This window comes from Abramis brama (assembly GCF_963993115.1).
Source record: "Abramis brama genome assembly, chromosome: 23".
In the NCBI taxonomy this organism is placed as follows: domain Eukaryota; kingdom Metazoa; phylum Chordata; class Actinopteri; order Cypriniformes; family Leuciscidae; genus Abramis; species Abramis brama.
In genome coordinates, this window is record NC_139985.1 from 17,113,020 (window position 1) to 17,140,382 (window position 27,363).

At 37.2% G+C, this 27,363-nt stretch overlaps 1 protein-coding gene across 1 annotated transcript in view; it reads right to left on the reverse strand.

Moving 5' to 3' along the window:
• The window catches only part of naaladl2 (N-acetylated alpha-linked acidic dipeptidase like 2), a 296,732-nt gene extending 270,477 nt beyond the window's left edge, over positions 1 to 26,255 (reverse strand). The window contains exon 1 of the mRNA XM_084100591.1: positions 26,024 to 26,255. Within this exon, the coding sequence (XP_083956717.1) occupies positions 26,024 to 26,066 (43 nt within the window). The 5' untranslated portion in view covers positions 26,067 to 26,255. The remainder of the gene's footprint in view (positions 1 to 26,023) is intronic.
• Between the last annotated feature and the right edge of the window lie 1,108 nt (positions 26,256 to 27,363).

The window sequence follows — 27,363 nt, forward strand, 5'->3', positions numbered from 1 at the left end:
TGTGTCAAGATTAGAAAAGGTTTTGATTATAAAGTAGTAAAAATAAATGTTGTAATATGAAACATGACACCGCCCACTAGAGGAGGAGCCCGCTAAAAGAATTGAGAGCACCGTTTCCATGGCAATGCAATATCCAATTTCAAAACAGTTTTCACTGGCTAAATTTTGAGTTTATGAGTTTTCGAATGATACCTAACTCACGGTGATTACTAAAATGTGTGATATTAAAAAAAGGCGATAAAAAAAGAGAGCCAAGCGGTTAAGACGGTTAAAGTAGCAATGAAACGGAATTTGAAGATTATGAGGGTATGTGAATTTAAAAAATAAAATACAATAATGCACAGATAACTCATTTAGAATAAAAACTGCAATATTTCATAAAAAAAAAAAAAAAGAACAGAAAAAACCAGAGGGGTCTTATATCTGTTGCCTCTTGACAATTTCTTGAGTGTCGGCTGCGCATGATTGATGGTTTATAAAACCTTTTTTACAGTTCTGACATTTCGGTGAAACAAGCAGGGTCTGAACTTTCCATCTGGTGCTACCTGCCTCCTGTCCCCACCCTCCCTCAAAGTCCTCCATCGTCCTTGAGCCCCGGCGTCATGCTTTGATCAGAGCTCTTTAGGGAAAGGGCAGGAACCCACAAGATTAATGCTTTCCCAGGGCATATTACAGCCCGGCGCCAGCTAGCCTAATCACTATCAACAGCGTATTGTTGATGCAGAGTGTGTGCGTGGCTGCTTACCAACACGACTGCCACCAATGTCATATTTGCAGCACTCCCTGCAGGGCACTTAGCAGCACGGCTCCTCGGTGCATTAATGTTCACGAGTCTGACGAAAGAAGGATGAAAGCAGAGGAAGGGAAGTTCTATCGCTCCACCTCATCGTGCATTGCTCCTCTGTAATTGAAGTAGTGCGACATGTACATTATGCCGGAAATTAAGCGAGTGATGAAACCGCGGAGGTTTTCAGACACATGTACTTTAGATCCTCTTCCCAGTAATTAAGTAATTACACTCTTTGTTCTTTGTTTATAAAGCTAATAACTGATTTACATAGAAATTATAATGATTTACGGGGTGCCAAACAAAAGACTTAACACTAATTCTTTAGTGCTGGGATGCAAAAAAAAAAAAAAAAAACCCACAAAAAAACAGCATACAAAGCTGTGAAAAAGAAAACGCAAAAAAAAAGAAAACAGTTTTTCCGAGGTCTATTCATCTACAGTGTGTTTGGGTGCAACCTCCTGCTTCTCACAAATTGTGCTTCTTCATAAATGTTAACAAATCTAACATTTACTTTAATAACCAATTTAATTGAGAGCTGTGCATTTAATGAATGAGCACTGTGCCACTGTCCGTCCGACTGTTTGTACTGTACTGTAATTTATTTTATTTTTCTAAACTATTTTAATTAATCTTATTTCTTTTTATTATTTTAATTTCTTCTATGTAAAGCACTTTGAATTGCCATTGTGTATAAAATGTGCTATATAAATAAACTTGCCTTGTCTTGTCTTGCCTTGCCTACAGGATGGTTTCAAACTGATTTTTGGTCAATCTATTGAATCGTCACTAAAGTCACACAATGTTGAAAAATAAACATTTTGCAATGCACATGCACTAAATGTATTAGCTATCTGTTTGTGTGTGTGCGTGTGCGTGCGTGTATGCGAGTGTGTGGGTCGCTAGTTAATACACAACAAAAAATGTCAGAATAAAACTAAAACAATTTCTTTAGGAACTGTTTTACAGTTGATGCACACAGGCTAAATTACATTGAGCAGCGTGTAAGAGAGGGCAGAATTATTTCCTGAGTGTGTCTCTGCCTACGTTCCTCCCCCTGCCCTTGTTTAAGGTTACCGCTGCTAATTTGCACCTGCGCAGGAGTTATAAACCAATTACATGGCTGAGTGCTGTGGAAGACCAGTAGGTGCTAACCCTTGAATAAGGGTCAATACTCTGTCTATTTACCAGCCATAGTGGATATTGGACTTTAGAGATATTAGGCTAAAGTATTAGGAGAGTGCAATTACTCCAACTCAATTTTCCATTCAGACAAATGACCTCTTTTGTCGTTTATTTTTCTCTTAAAAAGATGTGATTAGATGTTCTGATACATACATCCAACAATTTCATCTCTTACATAGCCATTCCCACTGACCCTTTTTTTCCTAGCTGCATATTTATTATTAGCATAAACTATTTCCTGTAGATAATTGGCATGAGTCAGCAATGAGTTACACAGCCTTGATTTTCTCATAATCCTATTTTCAGATATCAAAAGCAGATCATTCTAGGTGATCCTAGCTTCCTACCAGCCAAAAATGATCAAAAACAACTGTTTATGTAGGGTGTAGGCCTACATTGATTTAATTTCAATGAACACTCTGAAACATCTGTGATTATCTTTTAGGACCTGCAAAATCTGAACATTATATTCATCAAATAATCTGTCAATCACAGTTTCTGCAAAAATATATAAGCAGATCAACAGATAATAATAAGAAATGTTTATTGAACCCCAAATCAGCATTAGAATGATTTCTGAAGGATCATGTGACACTGAAGACTGGAGTAATGATGCTGAAAATTCAGCTTTGCCATCACAGGAGCAAGATACACTTTGAAATATATTAAAATAAGTCAGTTAAATGTAATAATATTTTTACTGTATTTTTTGATCAAATCAATGCATTTGGACACTTAAGACAATTTGAAATGTCCGAAGCCCCTAAAGGGACATGGTGATGAAATAAATATGGGATGGGAGAAAAAGATCATTTTTAAAGCTTTTGTGTTCTCTCGCAAAACTCTTTGCGCTCTCGAATATTTTTCCATAATAAAAAGTCATAAAAATTATGCAAAAGCACATTATATCAAGCTAAGTGTTGTAGTATGACCAGTAGGAGACCATGGATGTGCAAACTGAATTTGGTGACACAGTGTGTAACATTGAAGTTAATTACTTTTTTTGTAGTGACGCTTTTCGGCTTCTCCTAGACTTCTCATAGAGATCAATTCATATTATTAAAATGAGGTCGTAATTCGTTTTCTATGTTACTATGATTGGAAAGATGTGTCATTTGTGTTTTAACAATGTTTGTTATGCTTCCCAATGATCCGGGAAGTTCAAATCTGTGAATATAATGCCAACTAAGCACTGGCCGTATTTCTTTATACTTAAGTCCAAGTTCAAACTCTATGAACTGCTCTACTTGACCCCTTTACTTGTCATCCTCTCAATAAAAACGCTGCAATATCTTCACTTCCTCTCTATCCTGGAGTGAAGTATCAGGTAAGTGCAAAGGACATCCTACCAGCGGCCATTAAAATGAGCAGGGAGGAAAAAAAACATATTACTTTTTACTGTCATTTTGTACACATCAATGCTTGAATTATCCCCAGACAGCATTTAATGTCAGATATCCAAGTCAAACTCATAAAACCATGTTCTAACATGACATGTTTTAAAAGTTAAAGGCCCATGTAACAGCTTTCCACAAGGAGCTGCCAAGCCTGAGTGGAGAGCTTTAACCCCTTTCATTTGCCAAAGAGCAACACACCAAAAAGAGCAAGAGATCGCGGAACAGCGCTAAACAGTTAGCCCAAGTGATTGAGCATGCCATTTTTGGCAGAGCCAGGGTTTGATACGTGGCCTACAAGGACAATGACTGAAAGAAAGGCTGAACGAGAAAGCGGCCAAGGATGAGAGGCATGCATTCAGCCCCCCTCCTCCCATACTATAATCTCCAACTGTGATGGAGTGAATTAAATTTAGATTAGACCTCATGCTTGACCTAGTCACTTCCAAGTCATAAAAAGAGATTGTGGTGACCCGATAAGGGATGGAGAGAGGAGGGGTGATGTGGACAGCAGAGGAAGAGAGAAAAAAGGGCTTTCAAAAAGAGAAGGATGGTGCCGTCTCTCAACTCAATCACCCCATCAACTGCATCAAGCCAGGATGTAAGACACACACTGTAATCATGGCCAAGATGCTATAAGGCCTAACACAAAGAATCCAATCAGTTATGTACTGTATGCATAAACTTTGTATCACCAACTGTCTTCCGTTTCTTTGCTCAGTATTCATTTGATTTTCCAGCTGACATATTATGAATTCATTGGGCCATTGAACTGCATGTTACATGAGCATGTTACAGACACTTCACTTCACTAATGGTGTTGATAACCGCACAAATAACTCATCAAACTGATATGATGTACAGATAAAATAACACTGCCATGTTTCAGATACTGCTTTAGGCTGGGTTTCCCGATAACATTTCAAATCCTGCATTAAGGAATTAATTACATATTACATTATATCATTATATTAATTACTTAATTGCATTATATCGGAGGAACGTGCATTCAAAAGTGCCATGTAGATTGCATGTAATAGGACTTAAATGCATAAGATTACAGGAGCTCTAAGGCCCAACAGTGCTGAACTAAAACACCAAATTCACCAAAACCTCCAATACTGTAGTTTCTTGAACCATAAAATGCTCAAAAACCAGTGCAAAAATGTTGAAAAATATGAAAATACAAATAGCTTATCTTTTCGAAGGATTAAATATATCTATTTATTTATGTACTTATTTTCTGTACACTGCCATTCAAAAGTTTTTTTTGTTTTTTTTTAAGAAGTTTGGGTAACACTAGAATAATGGTCCATCATTAATAAGTAACTATGCAGAAAGTAATGCAGGACTAATGAGTAGTACTACATTAACACTTCAGTTACTACTATTATATAATATGGAAACATGCTTAAAGGAACACTCCACCGTTTTTTGAAATGGGGCTTATTCACCTTCTTTCCTACATTCAGATAGGTGGGCAAATGCATTTTTGTCTCAGTGCATGCATTGTTTTAGTTTGACAGGGTCGGCGCTAGCTTAGCTTAGCATAATGAATGGAATCCTTTGTTGCCAGCTAGCATGTCCTTAGTAAAAGTGATATAAAAAATAAATAAAACCCACCTAATTACTTCTTGTGGCCTGTGTATTCACAACGAGTACAAATAGCAATGCAGATTAACACTAGACGATTTCCTATGCAGATATTGACTTGGGACTATATTAGGGGGAAGCACAGGCGAAGCACTGCTACTTGGGCGCAGAGATATCACACCCAAGTAGCAGTGCTTCGCCTGTGCTTCCCCCTAATGTAGTCCTTAATATATAAGTCAATATCTGCCTAGGAAATCGCCTAGTGTTAATCTGCATCGCTATTTGTACTCGTTGTGAATACACAGGCCACAAGAAGTAATTAGGTGGGGTTTTTTTATTTTTTATATCACTTTTACTAAGGACATGCTAGCTGGCAACAAAGGATTCCATTCATTATGCTAAGCTAAGCTAGCGCCGACCCTGTCAAACTAAAACAATGCATGCACTGAGACAAAAATGCATTTGCCCACCTATCTAAATGTAGGAAAGAAGGTGAATAAGCCCTATTTCAAAAAATGGTGGAGTGTTCCTTTAACTAATCAGTAAGTAATATTGAATTCAGGACTAAGATAGTTCCTTATTAGGTTATCAATAATTCCTTAGTGAGATTGGCATCATTAAGAACTAATAGGTAATTATGACAAATTATAAAGAATTACTAATTAATTACTAATCACAACATTAACGTGTCTGAGACGTTAGCAAGCGTCTTTTTTTAAACGTGGTCATGATAATGTCATAACTACTAATAAGGTCATAACTAGTGATCATGGTCCAGATCACTAGTAGTTCTTGAAGATTGTCTTGAAGAATCAGTGACGCATTTGATGACTATATTCAGAGTAAAAATTATGACTGATTACGTCTCAGACACACGCTAATGTTCTCTATAATTTGTCAGTTAGTTAATAGTTATTAATGAGGCTAATCTCATTAAGTAATCATTGATTACCTAATAAGGAACTATCTCTTAAATTTGATATTACTTACTGATTAGTTAAGCTTGTTTCTATATTAGTTAATAGTAGTAGCTGAAGTGTTAATGTAGTACTACTCATTAGTCCTGCATTACTTCCTGCATAGTCAATGACGGACCATTATTCTGAAGTGTTACCGACGTTTGCTATGCTCACCAAGACAGACCAAGCTAAATTCCTCTGAAGTTTTCATGAAAAATTATGCATCAGACAGCTTGAAACAGACCTTGTGTTTGACACGTTGCCCTTCAATTAAGTGCATATTCCGATGTATTACACCAGGCGCTGTGACCCTCAACCTTGCACAGCATTTAAAAAGCAGCGTGCCAGAAGAGGAGGTGATGCATAATGTGCGTAAAAAGCCAGTGGGTTAAGATAAGCAGTCTTCTTTCAGGAGAGGAAAATGGTTACAAATAAAATAAAATTTAAAAAATAAAAAGCCCGACACAATGCCAAAAGCTGTTTCTATCTGACCTCTTTAGCAAGCTCTTAAAGCACAACAAATAGCATTGTCACATATTTAGGTGTGAAACCCTGAATAGTAAAGTAGGCCACGCACAGGTGTTAGGGAAAGATAAGCCCTGTCCTTTTCCTGAATTTTAAGGGATCCTGCTCAAAATATGCGAGGAGACACATTTCCCCACACAGTGACTGTCAGTCATCTCGGTCCCCCTGCTCAAACGGAAAGTTTGCATGGGGCTGAAGTTTCAAAGCTGTTTTTGCTCAAGACCTAAATGAAGAATAAAGATATCTGACAGCCAGCAGATTAGAGTCAAGAGGTCACCTGTGATAACTGTAGGACCTGACATTTTCATCCCTGCATCTTTCTTACAGGGCTTTCTGGAATGTGACATTCAGCAGCACTTATATTTCAGATATTTAACTGAACCGTGCAGGTAGAACGCATCACATACGGCCATTATAAATATGGATATGTTTCTTACAAAAATGCATCGCTTTACTTCAGAAGGCCTTTACTAACCCCCCGGAGCCATATGGAGGCCATACTTTTATGATGGATGAATGCACTTTTTTGGGCTTCAAAATTATTGAACTATTCACTCCCATTATAAAGCTTGGAAGAGCCAGGATATTTTTAATATAATTCTGATTGTGTTTGGCTGAAAGAAGAAAGTCATATACACCTAGGATGGCTTGAGGGTATGTAAATTTTGGGATAATTTTCATTTTTGGGTGAACTAACCCTTTAATGAACAATATATTATAGTTATTAGTCATTGCTTATAGTGTTAATATGTTTACCTTCATGTCATCTATAGTCTTCAGCACAAATACGTCAACATAACAGAAACTCTTCTTATTGTCAAACATAACAGCACTAAACACTAACAGATCTTTCCCTTCACTAAAAAACATAAAATAACACTTTATTTCAACATTTATTCCCCTTACCCAGTCCTATGTAGAGCATGCTGGGAACTAGAAATCCACTGCCCAATTTTCAAAGATATAAAGATAATTTAATTGCCAATTTAACTTCATTTTTAACACAAATCGATTAACACAGATATTTGAGTTTAAGTAACACACAATATTAAGTTAATGTCATGATCAACATTATCACGTCAACTGAACTTGTAATTTAAAAAGATTAATTAAATCAATAAATTAGAATTATTAACTTGTAACCATGCATTTATTTAAGTTGTGGCAAAAGGTCTCCTGAATTAGTATTTAGAGTGTGACGTCGCCAGTCAGGATTGGTCAGTTGTCTGTTGACTGGCTACCAGTTACTCTGTTGCTGGCCGTGCTATTGGAGCAAAGTAAACACAACTTAATAATAATAAAAAAGCACCTGATCATCCTCCATAATGCGGTCATTATTCACATCTCATACCATCTGCAGACTATTGAGATACCAAGGCAACGACTGACGCATTCGTATTACATGCCAATGGTTGGTCCAATGGTGGAAAAGCGGCTTATGGTCCCATGAAGAACCTTTAACATCCATGGAACCTTTCCATTGCACAAAAAAATAAAATAAAATAAAATAAAAATAAAATAAAAAAAAGGGTTCTTTAGATTATTAAAGTGTTCCTCACACTAAGAACTAAGGTTCGTATAAAAACTGTTCACTGAAAGGGTCTTTAGGGAACCCATAATGGTTCTTCTATGGCATCACTGCGAAAACCCTTTGAGTGCATTGTGAAGTGAAGTAAATTGAAGTGTGAAGTGAAGTAAAAAAACAAAAAAAAAAACATCCTTGTGGTAGTTGTAGTCTAAACCAACTTTTCTAAATCTAAAGCCCCCAGTGAACCATGTTGGCCTACAAATTGGCGCCATGAATGAACAGCTCTGCTGAATTTGAGTGCTGGTGGCATCATTTAAATTCTCATGAATGAATTAGACTTTTTGGTCTGTCAGTTCAATGCACACATTCAAAAGCATTATTCACCATTGCTCTGAAGCTCTAAGACTAGGGAGCATTGACAAACTGAGGCTGCAGATCTAGGGACAATCTACAAATTCCAAAACTGGCATGTGAAAATGGTGCTGAAAATCAATGTCGTCTTTAATTATGGGCTGATGTCTATTCTTGGTGCCAAACAATACAATAAACTGGCTTTTACTTGAAACGTACAAGGCACACAAAGACAATAACAGCTGACAGCTCACAAATCATCACATGACAGAAAACCGTTGAGTTCAATAAGTTACTTTAAATAAAACATGCAAGCAGGAGCTGAACAATTTAGATGGGCTGGTTGTCTTCAATATACATGACATCCATGTCAAGTTAAGCGATCCATTATTGAGCAAGAAAAGAGCTTGTGGAAGAATAGAACATTTGGTTAGATATTAAAGCTAAGAAAATCAAGACAACTGTCAAATGCCTCTCTTATACATAAGTGAAATAATAAAAAATAAAAAAAGTTGAAGATAATTTATGCCACAGACATATAGTACATTTGGATTTATAATAGTGTTGATTATTCTAACAAACTGAAACCATAAATATGTTTTACTTGGAATGAAGGTTAACTGAAAAAAAAAAAAAAAAGCATATTAAAAATCCATAAAACTATTGTATTTCCACTAGTTGCCAAGGCAACATTTCTCATGATGTATTAAAGTAAACTAAAAATGAGACAAAAAAATATAAAAACTATAGACATTTCTTTGAAAACACAACCTAATAAAAATGACAAAAAAACACAAACTAAAATGAAAATGAAAATATAAAAACTAATTAAACACTTTAATAAAAAAAATATACGTTTCTTGATACAAAAATTTTGTTTCTGAAGCAACTGTTGTTGTGAGACACTACTTGGAGATCACATACTCACTGCTTGATTGAAGTTTCATTCTGTTTTCAAAAGAAATATTACGATATAACAAAGTTGAGCACATACAATGCCTTAAAATCATGTCTATGGACGCTGCTCACTAGGTTGTTGCACTCACTACTAAATTCAGTTCAAATTCTGCCTGTTGAGTTATACATGACATATATTTCTCCCAATGTCCTTCAAGATTGGAGTGTGAAAACGCATTTCCGAGAGGAGGGTGAGAACAGAGAGGCTGGAAAATTGAGTGAGATGACCCATATTTCCATTAAACAGGCTGATATGAGAAAAGACTGTGGCTATAATGGTCACCTTCAATTATTTGTGCCAAGGCCAGAGCCTTCCTCATTCCTTTGAAATAAAAGACACATTTCATCTTCGAAGACCACAGGACTCTATTTTCATAGATATTTTTAATATAAATATAATTACTTAATAAAACTCATACCCATACTCAGTTTTATTATATACATACAGTATAGTTCCCATGTATGCACTTAGAAGATGCTTTCTTACTAAAGCAGCTCACAGAAAAAAAAAAAAAAAGTCATGACATTATTTATGCATATTATATAAAAGCGCCTTCCACAACAGGTTAAATCAAATCATTTGGACTATTCATTCTGGACGGCAGGGGATAATCACTTCTGATAATGTCAGACTGTGAACAAAGATCTGATAAAAGCAAAGGAAGGCTAAAGCCCCAAAGGAATTAGTGAACATTTAACGTCTTTTCTACCACCATTAATATAGGTTGGTCGTGTTTGCTCTCTGCTTTATGGAATATTGTGAGGACGTCCAGCAAATATCTGGCTCTATTAGGCATTTGAAATGAAATAAATTTCATTAAAATGGGATGAAATTAAAAATCATACAGCTGCTGTGTGTATTATGTGTGCAAATATATATTAGGGCAGTCAATCACATGGATTTTTAATTTTTTTTGGTAAGATATATCTAATAAAGCCACACTGTAAAAAATTTGCTGTAGTTACGCAGCTGTTTGCCAGTAACTTACTGTAGATTTAAATTGATGTTATTTACTGGCAACAGTTTGTTCAAAGTTAAATGAACATTAAACATTAACAAGTCTTTGTCTTTACAGAATAAAACTATAAAATAACAACCTAATGCAAAGCATTCTGGGAACCAGAAATCTTCATCAACCTTTTTCTGTTTTTTTCCTTCAGATTTTGGTTCCCAGAATGCTTTGCATGAGGCTGTTATTTTAGTTTTATTCTGTAAAGATAAAGACTTGTTAATGTTTAATGTTTATTTAACTTTGAACAAACTGTTGCCAGTAAATAACATCAATTTAAATCTACAGTAAGTTACTGGCAAGCAGCTGCCAGTAATACTGTAATTTCTACAGATTTATTTTACAGTGCAGATATTTGCTGGCTGGATATATATACATTCTCAACCATTTCCAGAAATATCACTTGCCATTCATAATGTTTATGTATGTTTACTTATGTATTTATAAAATGTATGGAATTGTTTTTAATGAATATAACACTTCGAACTGAACCGAATACAATGATACGATGGCGAGTAGGTCAAGTATAAACGCCTCAAACATTTGGAGAGGAGCGCGCACAGTCGGCGAAGGCTCATGGTGCGGAGCCAGGTGAAAGTATAAACAAGGCTTCAGACATCCAGTGCTGTAATACAATAAATATAAAACTGTGGCACATCCAGCAGCGTATTTCTCTGCTAATGCCTCTCCATTGATCCTCAGGGTACATTTTTATTGAGCTGCTTTTTCACCATTTACAAGCAAACAACTGAAAGAAGGCAGATCAGACACTGTTCTACATTGACAAATCCTAGTGCAGTGCCCGTGCAAAATCAGTTTTTGTGTGTGTTTTTAGCAATTGATGGTTTGGTGTGTTTGAGTGCTCATTGTTACAATTACACAGCAAAAGTTCGGTGACATTTTTATTTGTGCATGGTAGAAAGCAAATACTGATACTGACATATTAATGACATACAATAAATATGGAAAATTGAACTACATGGTTGAGGGAGCAACCATGTAGTTCAACCGTGATAACCGTGAAAGAGATTGTGAACGCATTGCATAGGATATGTTTAGTTGGTGAATAGCATAGGCTACTATGCCCGTCTCTCCATTCAATCGATTGGACAGTAAAAAAAAAAAAAAAAAAAAGCCATAGGAAATCAATTGAAAATAGGTGCCTCTCACTGCAAAAAACACGTCAGGTGTGATTTACAGATTCAGTTAACATCCACAAATGAACAAGAGAGATGATTCAGGGAGCAGGCTACACAGTGAACTCCGAGAAAACGCTACTTAAGCTCCGCTGCTTTCATCGACCCTCTGTCTCTCAGAGAGAGAGGGGGAGTGGCCAGCGGCTAGTGCGGCAAAACCCAATGTGTCCTCTTTTGCCGATATATATTTAACGATATCTTTTGCATTTCTAATCCAAACAACGTCAAACTTGGCACTGCACTTACTCGTGCCCGTAGCAAGGCACCTTGTCAAGTTTGAACAGGTTCAAGCGGTATGCGAATAACACACACAGACAGACAGAAAGACGTTCCTGTAATTTATAGCTAGATAGATAGATTAATGAATTACTTTAATTACAAAGAAAATGGTTACTTTTAATTGTATGTGTTCTGAGGATAAGGTCTCAGCTGCTGAACTCAAATAGTCAGCCCAATAGCTCAGAAAAAAATTATTAAAAAAAAATCAGTCAGGAAAAAATGCCTAGGATGATAATTATAGGCTGAAAGAGGGTTCCTGGGAAGGAGGCTGTGGAGTTCACCAAACAAGAGCTCATCCACTACAAAGGGGGGATAAATAAGACTATCTGGTTAAGGCTTCCACCTCACAATAGAGCAGCAAGAGAAAAGGTCACCTGGGGCCTGTACCATGAAGCCGGATTAGGTGGCTAGCCAGCTATGTTTCAGTTTAGTTTCCGCCAACCCTGGGTTTTAGGTACTATGAAAGTAGCTCGGCTTTAATCGGTGTTCGTTGCCATGGTATCTTACGCTGCACGGCTAACCTGCGGGTTATGTTCTGGATTCGAGATCTCAGACTGAAGTTTGACCAATCAGCTGAGAGCAAAGAAACATATAGGTGACGTAACTTATTCCAAGTGTCTGTTGCAATGACTTCACCTTTTCTTCCAAATCCAGTGGACATCTCAGCGCAAATTGTTAGACGAGCACTTTGTAAAGAAAGAGTTTTTAGCCTGACAAAATCCCCTTGCCTTTCTTGATAGTTACTTGTATGAAAGATACAGCTTTTCCGCGGAAGGAATGTCTTATCTTTGCGAACTTCTTGAGCCGCACATAAATAATTTAACACGTCGAATTCATGCACTTACTGTACCGCAAATTGTATTGCGTTTGTGTTTTTTTGCAAGTGGTACATACTTGCACGGTGGGTGACGCACAGAAGCTAGGGGAAAACGCGGTTTGTCGAACCATTCGCAAGGTAGTCCTCGCTCTGCAGGAGTACATGAATAGTTTCATTAATAGTTTTCCCCGGACATTTATCGACCATGTCCATAAAAGAGGACTTTTATAAAATTGCCGGTAAGATATATTGATAGGGTGACATCACATGAACACTTCACACATTTCATAAATGTACTATACAATATATTAATCTGTTAATCTTATGATAGGATTCCCTATAGTCTATTGCTCCAGTCTCCACTGCTCTAGGGGAACATGAGGCAGATGTTAATTGGAAATCCTATCACTTCAGGTAGAGATGTGAATTTGTGAGATGATTATTTTCTGTGAGATGAATCTTTAAATTAGTAACATTAACCGATATAACAATGATCTACTAAACATTTCATCTGCTGACGACTTGTGGTCATGAACGTATGATCACAAGTTTGGATGCTAAATGGCCTGGCTCCAGTGCTTGTCTCACAAATTATCCATGAGTCTATGTTGTGTCAGCGCTTTGAGGAAAGCAAGTTAAATTTGGTACAGTACAAAACAGTTAATTTGAACTGAGATAGAAAAACCTACACAATAACCCCTATCATGACCCTCAGACAGGGCCACAGCACCGCTTCAATGTGGCCCTCAGTAAAACCAGAGTGAAGATAGATGACCTTTGGCATCCTAAAGGCACGTTTCAACTGTGTTTGGTGCTTAAGTCACCAGAGCGGGCATCACAGATAGTGGCTGCATGTGCCATTCTGCACAATATAGCCACCAGTAGAAAGGAGCAAGAAACACCACAAAACCAGCTTCTCCCTGATGAAACTGACCCGATCACACTTGACCACCCAGCTGGTGCAGATGTAGAAGCAATCACCATACAATATTACACTTAATAAAAGCACATTGAAACTGCAGATAAGTCTCAAACTGTTTTATTGGTTTTGTGGGATGAGAGGGAGAAAGAGAGCAAGAGAAAGTTCCATTAATAAATATTAATACTAAAGTGTTACTTGGTTAAATAAGTTCACAAACTGAGATCAGTTTTATTCAGCTGTTTGATCTCCAATTTTTTTTTTCTCAGCTCACAGTCAGCTCATAGTGAACACTCTAGTTCAAGTCTCCTTTTGTACAGGGCCCTGACTGAGTCTGTTTCCACCTGAAACATAATTCAACCACAAACATGATCATTACAAGTTTTCTGGAGGCTCATCAAATCACAAAAAGTTCCTTGACTTCCTACAAACACAGGACTGACTAATTTATGTCAAGGGTTTTAAATCCTTACACATTTCTTCTGAAGCCCATTGAGGTAGAGGCCTCAGTTTCTGGGGCAGGTTGTGAAAAATCCTACAATAAAAGAGATGTGTAAGGGCCAGTCCCTTTTTTATGCCACACATTCAAATGTTTGCCATAATAAAAAGCCCAGTGCATTCACATCAGCAACTGTCTGAGAACACACAGACAGAGTGTCTTCATTTCCTCCACCCTAATAAATAAAAATAGGCCAATGTAAAGCATAACTGTTGTCAAGCAGGTTATGTTTGGTGTTCTGTCTGCTACATACTGACCTCTGTGTGCGAGACTGTGTATGTGTGCTGGCTTCAACAGGGACACTGTATTTCCCTCTACTGCAGAACATACAGTCAGCCATATTTAAAACTTAAAAGTAGTCATGTATTGCACACGTACCCAGTGTTACTTGCTTAGAGGAGCCAGCACCAGGGTCAGATTGTACAGCACCTGTAATCCCATCCATAATCGGCCGTCCCTTATTGCCTACTCAGAGCCAACTCCTCCGCCAGTGTATTCTGGTTTTCTGAATTTAACTCTTTATTTCTGTTCGCTGCAAACAAGTGTTTGTGATAAAATGTTCACAAAAGTAATAAAAGGTTGTGGTAAATACTCACCACTTTGAATTATTATTTTTATATTTTGTCTTTATCTGCTGCCAAGAACATTTGGAGTTGGGGTTGCATCTAAAAATCAAGGAATATTAATCTTTCTTAGTACATACATGTACATTTTTTATATATTATAAAAATAGGCTATAGGGTATAGTACACATATAGGCTACACATACATATACATAATTTTACATAAATATAGAACGTATTTGTTTAACTTACACATTAACAATCAGCAATCTTTCTCCAACAGTCTTCTCTTGCTTTGGCAGCAGAGACCGTATTGTTTCGAGCTTGAAATACATATTTCACTCTTTTATGTGCACGCGCGCGTGGAGTAATCATAGCTTAAGGATCAAAGCCTGAGTTGACAGAAAAAGTTGATGAGCTGCATCATGGTACCAATAAAGCCTGATTGCATCGGTTTGGTTTTGTCAATTCAAAACTAATCCTGTAACCCCGAGTTTGTTCAGCTACCTTCATGGTACAGGCCCCTGATACAAGAGCATTAGGTGTGTAACCATCAGCAATAGTGTGTGACTGGTATTTCCTGCACAAATGCAGGAACTTTCTACACTGCAAACAAATAAATAAAACCAGTCATTATGCGTTCTCTTGTTAATCATTTGATGTTAAACATATTTTTTTAAAGAATATTTAGCCCTTGTTTAAGGACAAACTTTAATGCTAAAATATGCCACATATTCATTTGTGCTCATGAATTCAGTCAAAAGAACTGCACCTGACCTTTATGAACGTACATTTAGTACATATTGTTAAATGGCCAATTCATTAATTTTTGACAACATTTTTTATTTTAAATTAAATCTTAATGTTACAATTTTTAAATATCAGTTTCGTATTGTTATGTCTTTACCTAAAATAGGATGGAGTAAGCATTACTGAGCGTTTGTTTCAATCATACTGGACGCCGGAGGGCACCCTTGTACAGAAACTCCAAATATGCCTCACAGAAGTAATACAACGACGTTCCAAGAATCCCTAATGAAGCTATAGCTGAATAAAAAGAAGATAGAAATACTTTGACTGATTAAACAAACACACGACTGCCTCAATACTGTATATGGTGTATTTGGTGTACCTTCAAGCCTTCTCGGGTATTTTCATAATAAAGTATATTTATAATCCAATGCTAATCGACATCGAGCCTTGATCACTGTATAGAATACAATAAAAATGATATATTGTATGCCTCATTCAATTATTATCAGCTTCTCATCAGCTTTAGCTTCTCCTCTTCAGCAAGAAATTTCAAACAGTCGACTGACGTTATGCAGTGAGTTTGGAGTAAACATGTTATTAAATGTTGAACGCATGTTGCTTTTTCAAATGCATGTCATAATTGACTCAAAGTCGCAGTGCTTTCAGAGACAGCAGTATTTACAACTGATCACAAAGCCGCTCTTCACTAACACGCAGTGCATTTATTTATTTAATTAAAAAAATAAATAATTAAAAAAAATTCGCACTAGGCCAAATCACGATTTTGGTTTAATTTCAATTAATCGTGCAGACCTAATAAAACCTAATTATAAACATATCAGAGCAACGGTAAAACTAGTTTGATACTGTATGTCAGACACAGTGAAAAGATTGGGATGAAGTATCCCAATATAATAACAACAACAACAACAAAAGGTTAATTTCAAGTAAAAATTTCAACTGCAGTCCATACAATGCAATATGTACAAGTACATATGCAATACAAATGTGCTAGATTCCAAGTAACCGGAAACTAAATAAGAGCTCTATGTGAGGAAAAGCACTTAAAATCTTACTGTTCCTTTTCCTCTGATATCAGCAGGTTCTGAAATATTTTGTAACATCGTCCTACAGCTTCATCTCTGAGTCTGACTAATGGCCATCGGCTGCTTCAATTAGGAAGTCTCTGTATACTGAGATTTCCTGAGAAGATGGTATCATAATAGAGATACATGGTGTGCTTGTACTATCCATGCAGCATCAATCATAAAATCTCCTCATCATGACATACTTAATGAAGGCTCCTTCTGTTTTGTTAGGAGTTGAATCTCTTTCAGGGTCGGTTCCTATAAGCCAACATGGCAAATCTGCTTTCTGACAACCCCAAAACCCCAAGCTCTATTAGCAATCAAGCATGTCATAGCCAGTAATGCAGTCTCTCCTGACACTTTCATAAATGGAAAGTCATAGAAAGTCAAAGCTTAATTGCCATCTCCAGAATTGTACCATCCAGGCAGAAGCACATCCACAAATATATGTGTGTAACAACAATGGACTGCCAAGTTTTTTGTGCGCACATTAAATGGGTGTCTGTGAAGTATAGCCCCTGCTGCTAAATGTCATAACTACACTATCATGCTGCCAAAAGCATATTGCTTTATTGATGGGCACTTAAATGATACAAATTCTGACAGATTTGGACAGTGAGTTTTCTTGTGGTGCAGTTATTGTGGCCACCAGCCAACCAGCATTTTCATGACATAATGTTCCTGTCACATGGCATTTATGGCTCAGTTGGTTGGTTTAAAAGAGTGCCCATAAGCAAAAATGTCTACTAGCAAATAAAATATTTCAAGTGAGTAATTGTCAAAGTACAGTTACAAAAATGTTCCTTGAATTTTCAGTCATGTGGCAAACAGTGGCTCCATCTAATGGTATAATTCAATTTATCAAACAAAAAGAAATTCACTTTATGCTGTAAAAAACACACTTTATGCTGTGTTTTTGTGTGTAATGTTTAAGCTCTGTTTCAGTTTCAGTTCCATGGACTTTTAGTTTGTATCTCCTTGTTTTCCTAATGTTAGTTCCTGTTTCCTCAGCTCTGACTCCGCCTTGGTCAGCCATCACCTTGGTTGCCACGGACTTACAGGCCTCTAGCTTTACATCCAGCAGGCTACTATTTGTCACTGGCTCCTCCTTCATCCTCACTCCCACCAGCTCTGCTTTGGTCTTCCGAGTCCCCAGTTCTACCTTGGTCTCCCAACTCTGTGGTTCCACCTTGGTCCTCTGTGCTTGCAACGCCACCCATGTCCTTCATCCCTTCGACGTCACCTTGGTCTTCTAGTCCAGACTTTCAGACCTCTAGCATTGTCGGGGTATATGTCAGCTGTGGCCCCCTCCATTGGCTCCTTAATGGTCACTTCCTCCCCTGGCCCTTATATGGACTCTTCCACCTGTTAATCCTGGCCCTCCTTCCCACCGCAGTATGGATTATTCCCTCTGTTTCCTCAGTTGTTTAGTCAAATATTGTCTGTGTATATTGGTGTGTAGCAAAGCTGTTACATTTCAAAAAAGTCAACATTTACTTTAAAAAAAAATAAAAATAATAAAAAACATTTATTTTTGAAAATTTAAATTAATTTAAAAATATAATTTATTGTTTTTTGTCTGATCAGTAGTGTTTGTTTTGTGATCATATTTCAACCGCTTTTGTAAAATAAAACAAAAAACGCAGAAATAAAAGACTCTTAGAGAGGGTAGCTATTGCACATCCTGAACCATTGGAGGGGTCACTTGCACACTTGAGCCATAACCTGTTTGATGCTTGAAGATGAACCGGGTCACACTGAGTGAAAAAGTCAAATAAAGTAGTAATGATAAATTAACTTAATCTGCCAAAGGGAAATTACCCAATGCAACAGCCAGAGATGAAAAACAGAGTGTACATTCTGTAACATTTAGAGATTTTTTTTTAGTGGAATGCTCTCAGTTACATTTATTTAGCTGACAAATTGAGCAGAGCCAAATCGTTCATTGGCTTCCTCTGAATGGGTGAGCTCAGGCATTTAAATGACTATTCATTAAAATATCTTTGTGCTCCTCGCTGACATCCATAAGAGGAAAATGACCTTCGTGCTTCAGACGATAACACAGGTAGGTTCTATGAACACAGACAGGGTCTGAGCGGATTACGCCTATTGAAGCACTCTTTGCATTCATATCTATTTAAATTGTTGTATTGTGCACAGGGTTGCAAAAAAAATAGGAAGAATACAGCTAAAAGCAGTTTAACTTTTCTTTTATGGATGAGGAAGATGTTCCTCACACTCGCACGGCTGAAAGATTGTTTGCTTTTTGCCTCCACGTCTCATGGTAACTTTTTCTGCCTTCAAAATCCATTACAGACCTGACAAATCCGTTACGAACCCATGGAGAGTTTTTCATCTGCAAAAAAAGTTGAGGGGAGGTACATTATTTTTCTTTCCGACGGTTGAAGCAATATCATGAATAAATCAGGCACTCAAGACGACAGTTGTGAAGTGTCACGCAGAAGATTCATGCTAAGAGCTTAACTGTAACGTAACAAACAACCATTTACAGCTGCTCCATTGAAATAGTAGACACCATCTCATTTGTCCTGCCAGGCCTGTCCCAAGTACAACCGGTCTGAACAGGATGTTTCTCCCTGTTTGATTCTCCGGAGGAGAGTGGAGCGGGAAATGTGAGGTGACACGGTCTGAATTGAGTCGCATTGTTTTGGTGGTCTATTGTGGTGATAATGCACAACTCTAAAAATGATCTCTAACAGAGATGGACACACTGAGCGGAACCAGACAGAACAAATACTGTGCTGAACACACATCAGATCCCAAAATAAAGCTAAGAACAGTTTTGTGTACAATATGTATTGTATAAATGACTTAAGTGCACTAAACATAAATGTCTGCTTTTAAGTGTTTTGCAAGTTACATTAAGTAAGGAATAATTGACGACGGGCTGTTGAATTATTTAAAAAAATAATGCACACCCGAGGTGGTAATGCCAGAGGCCACGATGCAAAGGGTATAATTCAATTATTCTGCTTATACTGCGGTTACCACACCTGAAAACATTGTTCAGATAATATATCCCAAGACATTTGTCAGTTTTTTGCCCTTGTGTGTAGGACTAATTTCTTACACATCTAATCCAAATCTAAATGTAATTAAATGTAATTTATTTTAATTTAATAAAAAAAGGAAAATGGAAAATACCTCCATTCAAAGAATGACTCTCAATCTCTCTGTGCGTAAAACAAGAAAGTCTATATCTACCTATCTTTTTTGAGGAACCAAGAAGAAGGTCACCATGTTGCACCTACTGTAGCCCACGTAGACGTCCAACCTTTTTGTTCCATGTGCTGACTGAGTTGAAACACATGCAGAAGAAAAAAGGTATATTTATGTACCCCTTTGTAAACCAAAGGTGTCCTGAGGTGTGCTTATCAATGGCCAATGAACAACCATTCTGAGGACAGATAACAAAGGACGTCCCACAAGAGTATAGATACCAGGATGGAGCATTGGTTTCCTCTCTGCCTTTGAAATTCAAAAGATCAAGTTTCAAAAGGAAGGGGTGAACAAAAGAGGGGTGATATGTGTGGTGGGATGAGGTGGTCTTTTTAGCAGTGTGTCAGCATGTAGAAGGCATGGGCAAGGATGGGTCAATGCTTCCCCACCACCAGCTGTGTGTCTATTCCTTATCTTCGACACAACAAACAAAACAGGGTACTAAATATAGGAATTACACAGGAAATTAATATGATTACTAAAACCGATCAGGTGTACACCTTTTGACCATTGACCTTTAGGGCTAGACATGAAGAGGAGTGTGTTTCATCAAAATAACAAGTGTGGACAAGGTGACATGACCTATAAAAAGCAAAGCCAAGACCGCACACACACACACGCACACATTTACACTATTGTCCACCTCTGAGATTAAAAGGCCTGAATTAATGAGATACCTGGTTGGAATGGCATACTATACCATAGAATGGATTCAGAGTTTAGCTGTTTAGCATTAGCAATTACCCTCTGCTATTAGATACTGTAACTACCATTGCCATGTTGCCAAAAAGCATCTTTCTCCATTGGTGGTAAATAAAAATTAGCTACATAATCTCAGGAAATAAAAAATTCAAGCAACAATCACTACCATTCAAAAGCTTGGGATATGTAAGAATTTGTTATGCTTTTGAAAGAAGTCTCTTATGCTCAGGGGTGCACATAACTGGTTTGCATTAGGGATGCTCATTTCGATTAATTTTCCCGACCGACAACCGCCGCTCGTTAATCGATTATTAACCGTTAACTGATAAGATTATAATACTGAATTGACAGCCGATCTAACCAATCATAATCCGCCATTTTGTCCGACAAAGCAGTCAGGAGAGATAACTAGCAGATTAACGTGGGAGGATTTGAACTTGAAAAACGGAATGTACTGACGCCTTTCCGCGGTTTAAAACAACATTCCTTCTTATGTTCATTCATGTTTATTTGATGCTATAGAAGGAAGAGATGATCGGTTCACGAGCAGCTTTAACGGATGCTCTACAGCGTCTGTCAGAGACATTTAAGATCCACAAAATGGTATGTAGCCTATTGTATCGTTTAAATTTATTTTAAAAAATGACCAAATTTGAAAGGTGAGACTTTGTTTAATATGTTTAATATCAGAAGTAACCGAAAAGTAACCTGGTCTGTCCTGTCTGTCAGCATGTTGTCAGTCTCCTCTCTGCTCCGCGATGTATTTTTCACTGCGTGAGAACATGATGGTGTACGCGAGAGCAGCATAGCTTGTCGGACATAGCGACAGTAACTAAGGGTCTTTGCGAAGGGTCAATTGCATTAAATACAAATAAAATGGACACGTATCTGTGACACTTTAAAAAAAGTTTTTATCAAAGGGTTTATTTTAACATGCAAAGTGCAAACAGCAGCATACAGAACAGATCAACAACAGAACCTGGATTCAGTTTAAATTTTCACGCACCTGCAGCATTTCTGACAGTGAGAGAAAAACAGAATAAAATAATACAAATAAAAAACAAAATAGGCCTACACTAAATATATTTTTTAAACTTAAATAATTAACAAATTAAGATGACAAAAAGAAAACGCTGAATCCGTTTGAACAAAGCTTTCGAAAAAACAGCAAGTTTTTTTTTCGTTTGACTAAGATTTTTCGTTAAATAAAAATAGAAGCCCTACCTTAACACCTTGTCTAATTTTTATTTTAAAAAAAGCAACATCAACGTGATGTGGGGTCAGTCTGGAGCGCAGCCTGTTGACAGTTAGACCCGCGGCAAGAAACACCGTCTCCGATGGGACGGATGTCCCGGGAATACACAGGTAACGTCTCGTGTGTGGTTGCGCGTGTCGACGCGCTCCGTGAGTTAATAAAGTATTTTATTTTTAAACCATGCAGCAAACTAAAAAAAAAGAAGATAAAAAAAAACGTTTTAAACCGTTTAACTGATAGTATTAATCGGTCAAAATTTTTACTTTCGGTTAACGGTTAAACGGTCAATATGAGCATCCCTAGTTTGCATGCGTGGTAAAAATAAACAATGCGCACCAGAAAACGTGGAGGGAAGTGCTTTTGAGTACCAACATTTTTGGGGACAGGGACACATTTACTTACTGGAGGGGTGCAACCGATAGCAGCTGACCTGTGATCCGCACAGACAAGGCCCCACGGTTCGGCACGCATGTGATTCGCGGATTAACTGCTAAGTGTAACCATCATAGAGCGAAAGTTTATCATTTGGACGTGTTTTGTCTTGTCAATTTACACATTCAAATGATTTTAAATGCAGAAGAAGAGGTGAAAATCGGGACTCGCGCAGTTATCTGCGTGCACAGCTGGTCTTAAAGTGACAGCAGCCTAATATTCCTGCTGTTGTCTGTGTCATTAAAGGGGTCATATAATGGTACATGCACTTTTACAAGTTGATTGTACTGAAATGTGTGTTGGCAGTGCCTGTACACAACCATCATAAAATGATAAAAATCCATCCAGTAGTTTTTAAAAAAAATCTTCCCCAGGGTTCATACACATTTTAACCAATACTTTTCCATGACTTTTCCATGACTTTTCCATGACTATGTATTCCTGAAAATGTCAGTCGACATTAGAGCTGACACAGAAGCGGCATAAAAACTGGCATTAGCCTACTATATTTACACTTCATTTACAATTGCATAAATAAAGCTATTCAATATTTAAATGAAATGATTTATAATTTTAACGTTTTAATTAAAAGATACTTTAAATATGAAACTAAAACCACCAGTAGGTGGCGGCAAGTCACTGTCTTAATAAGCGAGTTGTTGGAGTAATTTCAACCGATTCGTTCAAACGGCTGATTCATTCAGAAAAACAAGTGATTGTTCATTGAATCATTAAAATTATTAGTTCAAAACGCGGATTTCATTAAATAAAAAAATAAATAATCGATGTCTGTTGGACTACGGCTTCATTATGAAATTCTCGTCGGCGATATAAAGTGAAAATTGACAATATTGTGTCCAAAAAGTGACTCACAATGTTAACTTTATTGTTAATTTAACTGTCGTATAAAATAAATAGCACATTTGCAATTGTGCACAGGAAAACGGCACTCTTGCTCATGTGATATTCTAATATGACAACATAAATATGATATAAATATAAGACAAAAACTCATTTGGGGACATCTATAACTGCACTGACACATCACGCATTGAAAGCAAGCATGAGAGACAAACGCGATTTCAGCTCGCACTCGCAGTGCCTCGTACATAGTTAAAACAATGATTACAATATCATCATAGTTCATAGACAATATCGCACACTCCTAAGCACATAAAGAATGAACTTACAATTGAACTGACATTTACTCGTTTTCTTCTCTCCTCTCGCGTGCAGGAGACAGACGTAGGCTAATATGCTGTGTATCGTTTCACATGCGGCCAGAGCTGCAATCCTCTTTCCGCTACATTCTCAACCCACCGGTGCTTGCAAAACTTTAGCATGCTCGTGCCACTTTCCTGGCATTTCAATTAAATTTCTGTCTTCACCGACTTCGCCTCAGGCAACATCGCAACAAGTGAGTGAATCGGAAGTGAACTGTACGTTATGCCGCCCGAATATAAGGACGTTAAGACAACGCGAAATATTTTTTTTATTAAACAGTTTTTGTATTAATCACATATTATGCTGTGTAGTCATTCCATGACTTTTCCAAAACTTTCTGGGTCTTTTTATTTTTTCAAAACCTTTCCAGGCCTGGAATTTGCATTTTTCAAATTCCATAACTTTTCCAGGTTTTTTCAAAACGTACGAACCCTGCTTCCCCCATCTCAAATCAAGCTGTTCGATTTTGTGACGTCACACGGTCGGACGCCCCTCCCACGATTGTTGATTGACAGCAGCGTTTCAACACAGACCCGCCCTCGCTCGTGAGCGAGCTGTCAATCATAGTCATTGTTGATACGCTGGAGGAGCACTGTCTATGAGCAGAATGGCGTCTAAGCGATTATGGTGTTCTGTTCTTGGGTGTAATAATGAACACAGCAGTCATGATGTTCCTAAATCCGAACCGCTGAAGACGCAGTGGCTGAGTTTTGTTTTCGAAGGGAATAACGTTATTCCCCATGATCAACGTCAATGCTTTCATGTTTTTTGCGCAAATCATTTCATACACCAGACTGCTTTACAAACGAGGGCCAGTATAAGAAGCTTCTCCTGAAATTAGGATCGGTACCAACTATTCGTGTTCCTGCTGAACCTCCAGAAGAACTGTAGTGAGTGTAACGTTTTATTGACCTTTATATTAATCTTTGCAAATTGTTAGCACGCTTCACGATGAATGCAGCTAAGGTTTACACTCAGGGTACATTACGGCATGTTTTCTATGTACGACGTTCTCAATATAATTCATAAACCCACGTTTATAATGAACAACGCGTTATGGTTATTGTGTTAAAAGAACAGTGTTTATTTGAAATAACTGTGTACGCAGTATGCACAGAACAGAGGGGTGGGGTGAGCAAAGCTCATTATCATTTAAAGACGCATGCACTTAAACAGCGTGCTGAAAACAGAGCTGTTTTTGACCAGGTAGGAGTGTTTTCTTACAATACTAATGAGGATTTTCAATTAAAGTATATTACAAACTTTTAATTTAGACCCTAAAGAATCATATTTAATTAGCTTGTACAAAAATGGCATTATATGACCCCTTTAATGTTAAAAAAAAAAAAAAACGAGAGTAAAGAAGGTAGTGAGGAGAGCAATCAGTAGGAAAGTGATGACGACAGCTTGTAGGATTAGTGTGCCATGCAAAGTGTGAGTACCAAGCATCATCTCCAGGTGCTCCATTGAGAACCAGACCAGAAAAGTTATGTGCACACCTGCTGCTCTCCAAAGCTGAATTTATTCAATTAAAAATACATTAAAACAGTAATAATGTAGGGAAATTATTACAATATAAAAATGAACTCTACTTTAATTATTTAAAAATGCAATTCATTTGTGTAATGGCAAAGCTGAATTTTCAACAGCCAATACTTTATATCTTCAGTGTCACGTGTATCTAATATGCTGATTTGCTGCTCAAAACACATTTCTTATCATTATTAATGTTGAAAACAGTTGTGCTGCTTTATATTTTTGAGAAAACTGTGATAAATTAATTTGTTCAGGATACTTTGCTGAATAGAAAAAAAAGCATTTGTAACATTATAAATGTATTTACTGTCACTTAAAAGATTCAATGCATATTCTTGCTAAATAAAAGTATTAATTTCGTTTAAAAGATGATAATAATAATAATAATAATAATAATAATAATAATAATAATAATAATAATTACCAACCCCAGTCTTTTGAACTGTATATATTACTAATTTCACTGCCAGCCAAGCAACTGCCACTGAGACGGGAATGCTAACACTCTCTGCACAGACATCTGCATGCCTATACATGTTGGAGTGATCACACTAGGACACACACTGGAATACACACAAAGGTGTGATAAATATTGAAGTACACACATACATAATACTGTGGTATTACACAAACTCACATACCAAAACGCACCCCATGCTAATAGGCCTTGAAATATACAAATATACAGTACAGAAAGAGAGTCAAAATTCATAACTAACAAATTTCTGCATCAGATTTACACTAAATAAATGATGTGTTAATAGAAACTATTGAAACTTTCTTAATCATGTTTTATCTTTCCTCTCTCTTTTAACTAAAACCAACATCCAACATGAGGTTTGTGTTGACAGAAGACTTATGGAGACATTAAGCAAATAAAAAGATATTAGCTTTTCACATTAAACCCAAAAATGATAAGCTGAGTCACATCATGTTGTAAGTTAAACTATGTGCAAACTCAGCTAACTCAAACACCATCTACCTATAATGCTTCTGCAGCAAAAAAGACACTGAAATACAACTGCTCTTTTGATTTCATCATGAACAACACATAAGGAAACCCAGGAGGCTACTTCACCAAAACCACCGGAAACGGTTCTCTGAGTGAGTCTAACAGACAACTTAGGGAGCCTGTTGCACCTGCCAAAGCACCAATTCAAAACAGGGCAGTGAGAAAACCAACATCGTGCTCATTATGGAGAATAAGAGGGTTGGCAATATAAACATTTACCTTGCAGGGCTGGGTTTGAATGGAATCCCTGTGTGTCCACCATCGCAGGTACACTCTCTATCCCTCACTCGCTCGCTCGCTCGCTCTCCCCCTGTGAGGCGGCTGACAGGAAAATTGGTTATCTAATAGCTTCCCATGTAGCTTTGTCTCCCTCTCACAAGTGTGGCTCTAAGGAGGATTTCTTCTCATGTTGACAAATTAGCATAAGCTGCTTCCTGGCTCACCTGTACTCATCCAACCTGTTTGGCGCCTCCTCCTCCCCGCTGTGCCGCATACACCTGCTGAAACTGGACACACTGGCCTGAAAATGTACTTAGTTGCATGTTAGAACAATTACTTGATCCAAAGAAATGATTCAGTTACACCTCCTGGGACGCTACAATGCTGGAGCTTTTTATTGTTCAGATTTTAGACTGTCTTTGAAGTAATTGCGACTTTAAATGTCAATTTTAAGGCGAGAAGACAAGAAAAAACTATAAGCCTAGAACTTCTTTTCCCCTAAAGGGAATAGAAACCCCATTCTGACTTTATCTTTGCCTTGTAAGCAGATACGATAGTGAAGCCAATGAAGAGTGGAACTCGCAGGGAACTCGCAGAGAATGGCCAGACAGCATGAATCATCGACGTTCTGCTTTGTTTAGTCCTCAAATTTACTTTCATAAGGCTGATGCAGCACAAAAGACGACAAATGGCTCTGATAGAACAATGACAATTAGATATTAGAAAACACTAATTTTTTGGTTGTTTTGTTTGTTTTTGTCATCATAAAATTGGATGTGATTTTATATTAATTAGATTAATGGATAAGGTCAACAAATAAAGTGATTTAACCACAGTCAAATAACTAGACTGCTTAATTAATGTGATGCAATTGACAATACCCAAGAGGCCTAGGTCAGCTACACAACAAGAATTTCCACGACACTTCCCAGGTAACAAAAATATAAGAACATTTTGCTAACACTCACATTAAGTAAAAAAAAAAACTTTTTTTTCTTGGTTAGGCAAAAGTTTCCATTTTATCTTTTTGCAGACATTATGGCTGAAACTACTGAAGTACTACTGAAGTAGTAACATTTAAAAAACTAGTGCAAAATGCCCGTGCAAAATCCGTTTTTAAGTGTGTTTTTAGTAATTGTTGGTTTGGTTTGTTTGAGTGCACATTGTTACAATTACACAGCAAAAGTTCAGTGACATTTATATTTGTGCATGGTAGAAAGCACACAGTGAACTCCGAGAAAACGCTATGCTTGAGGAAACAGTTTGTGAATAGGCTACTACAAATGATGTTTTTTGTTTTTTGTTTTTTGCGCAATCATACTACAAATGATTGCGCAAAA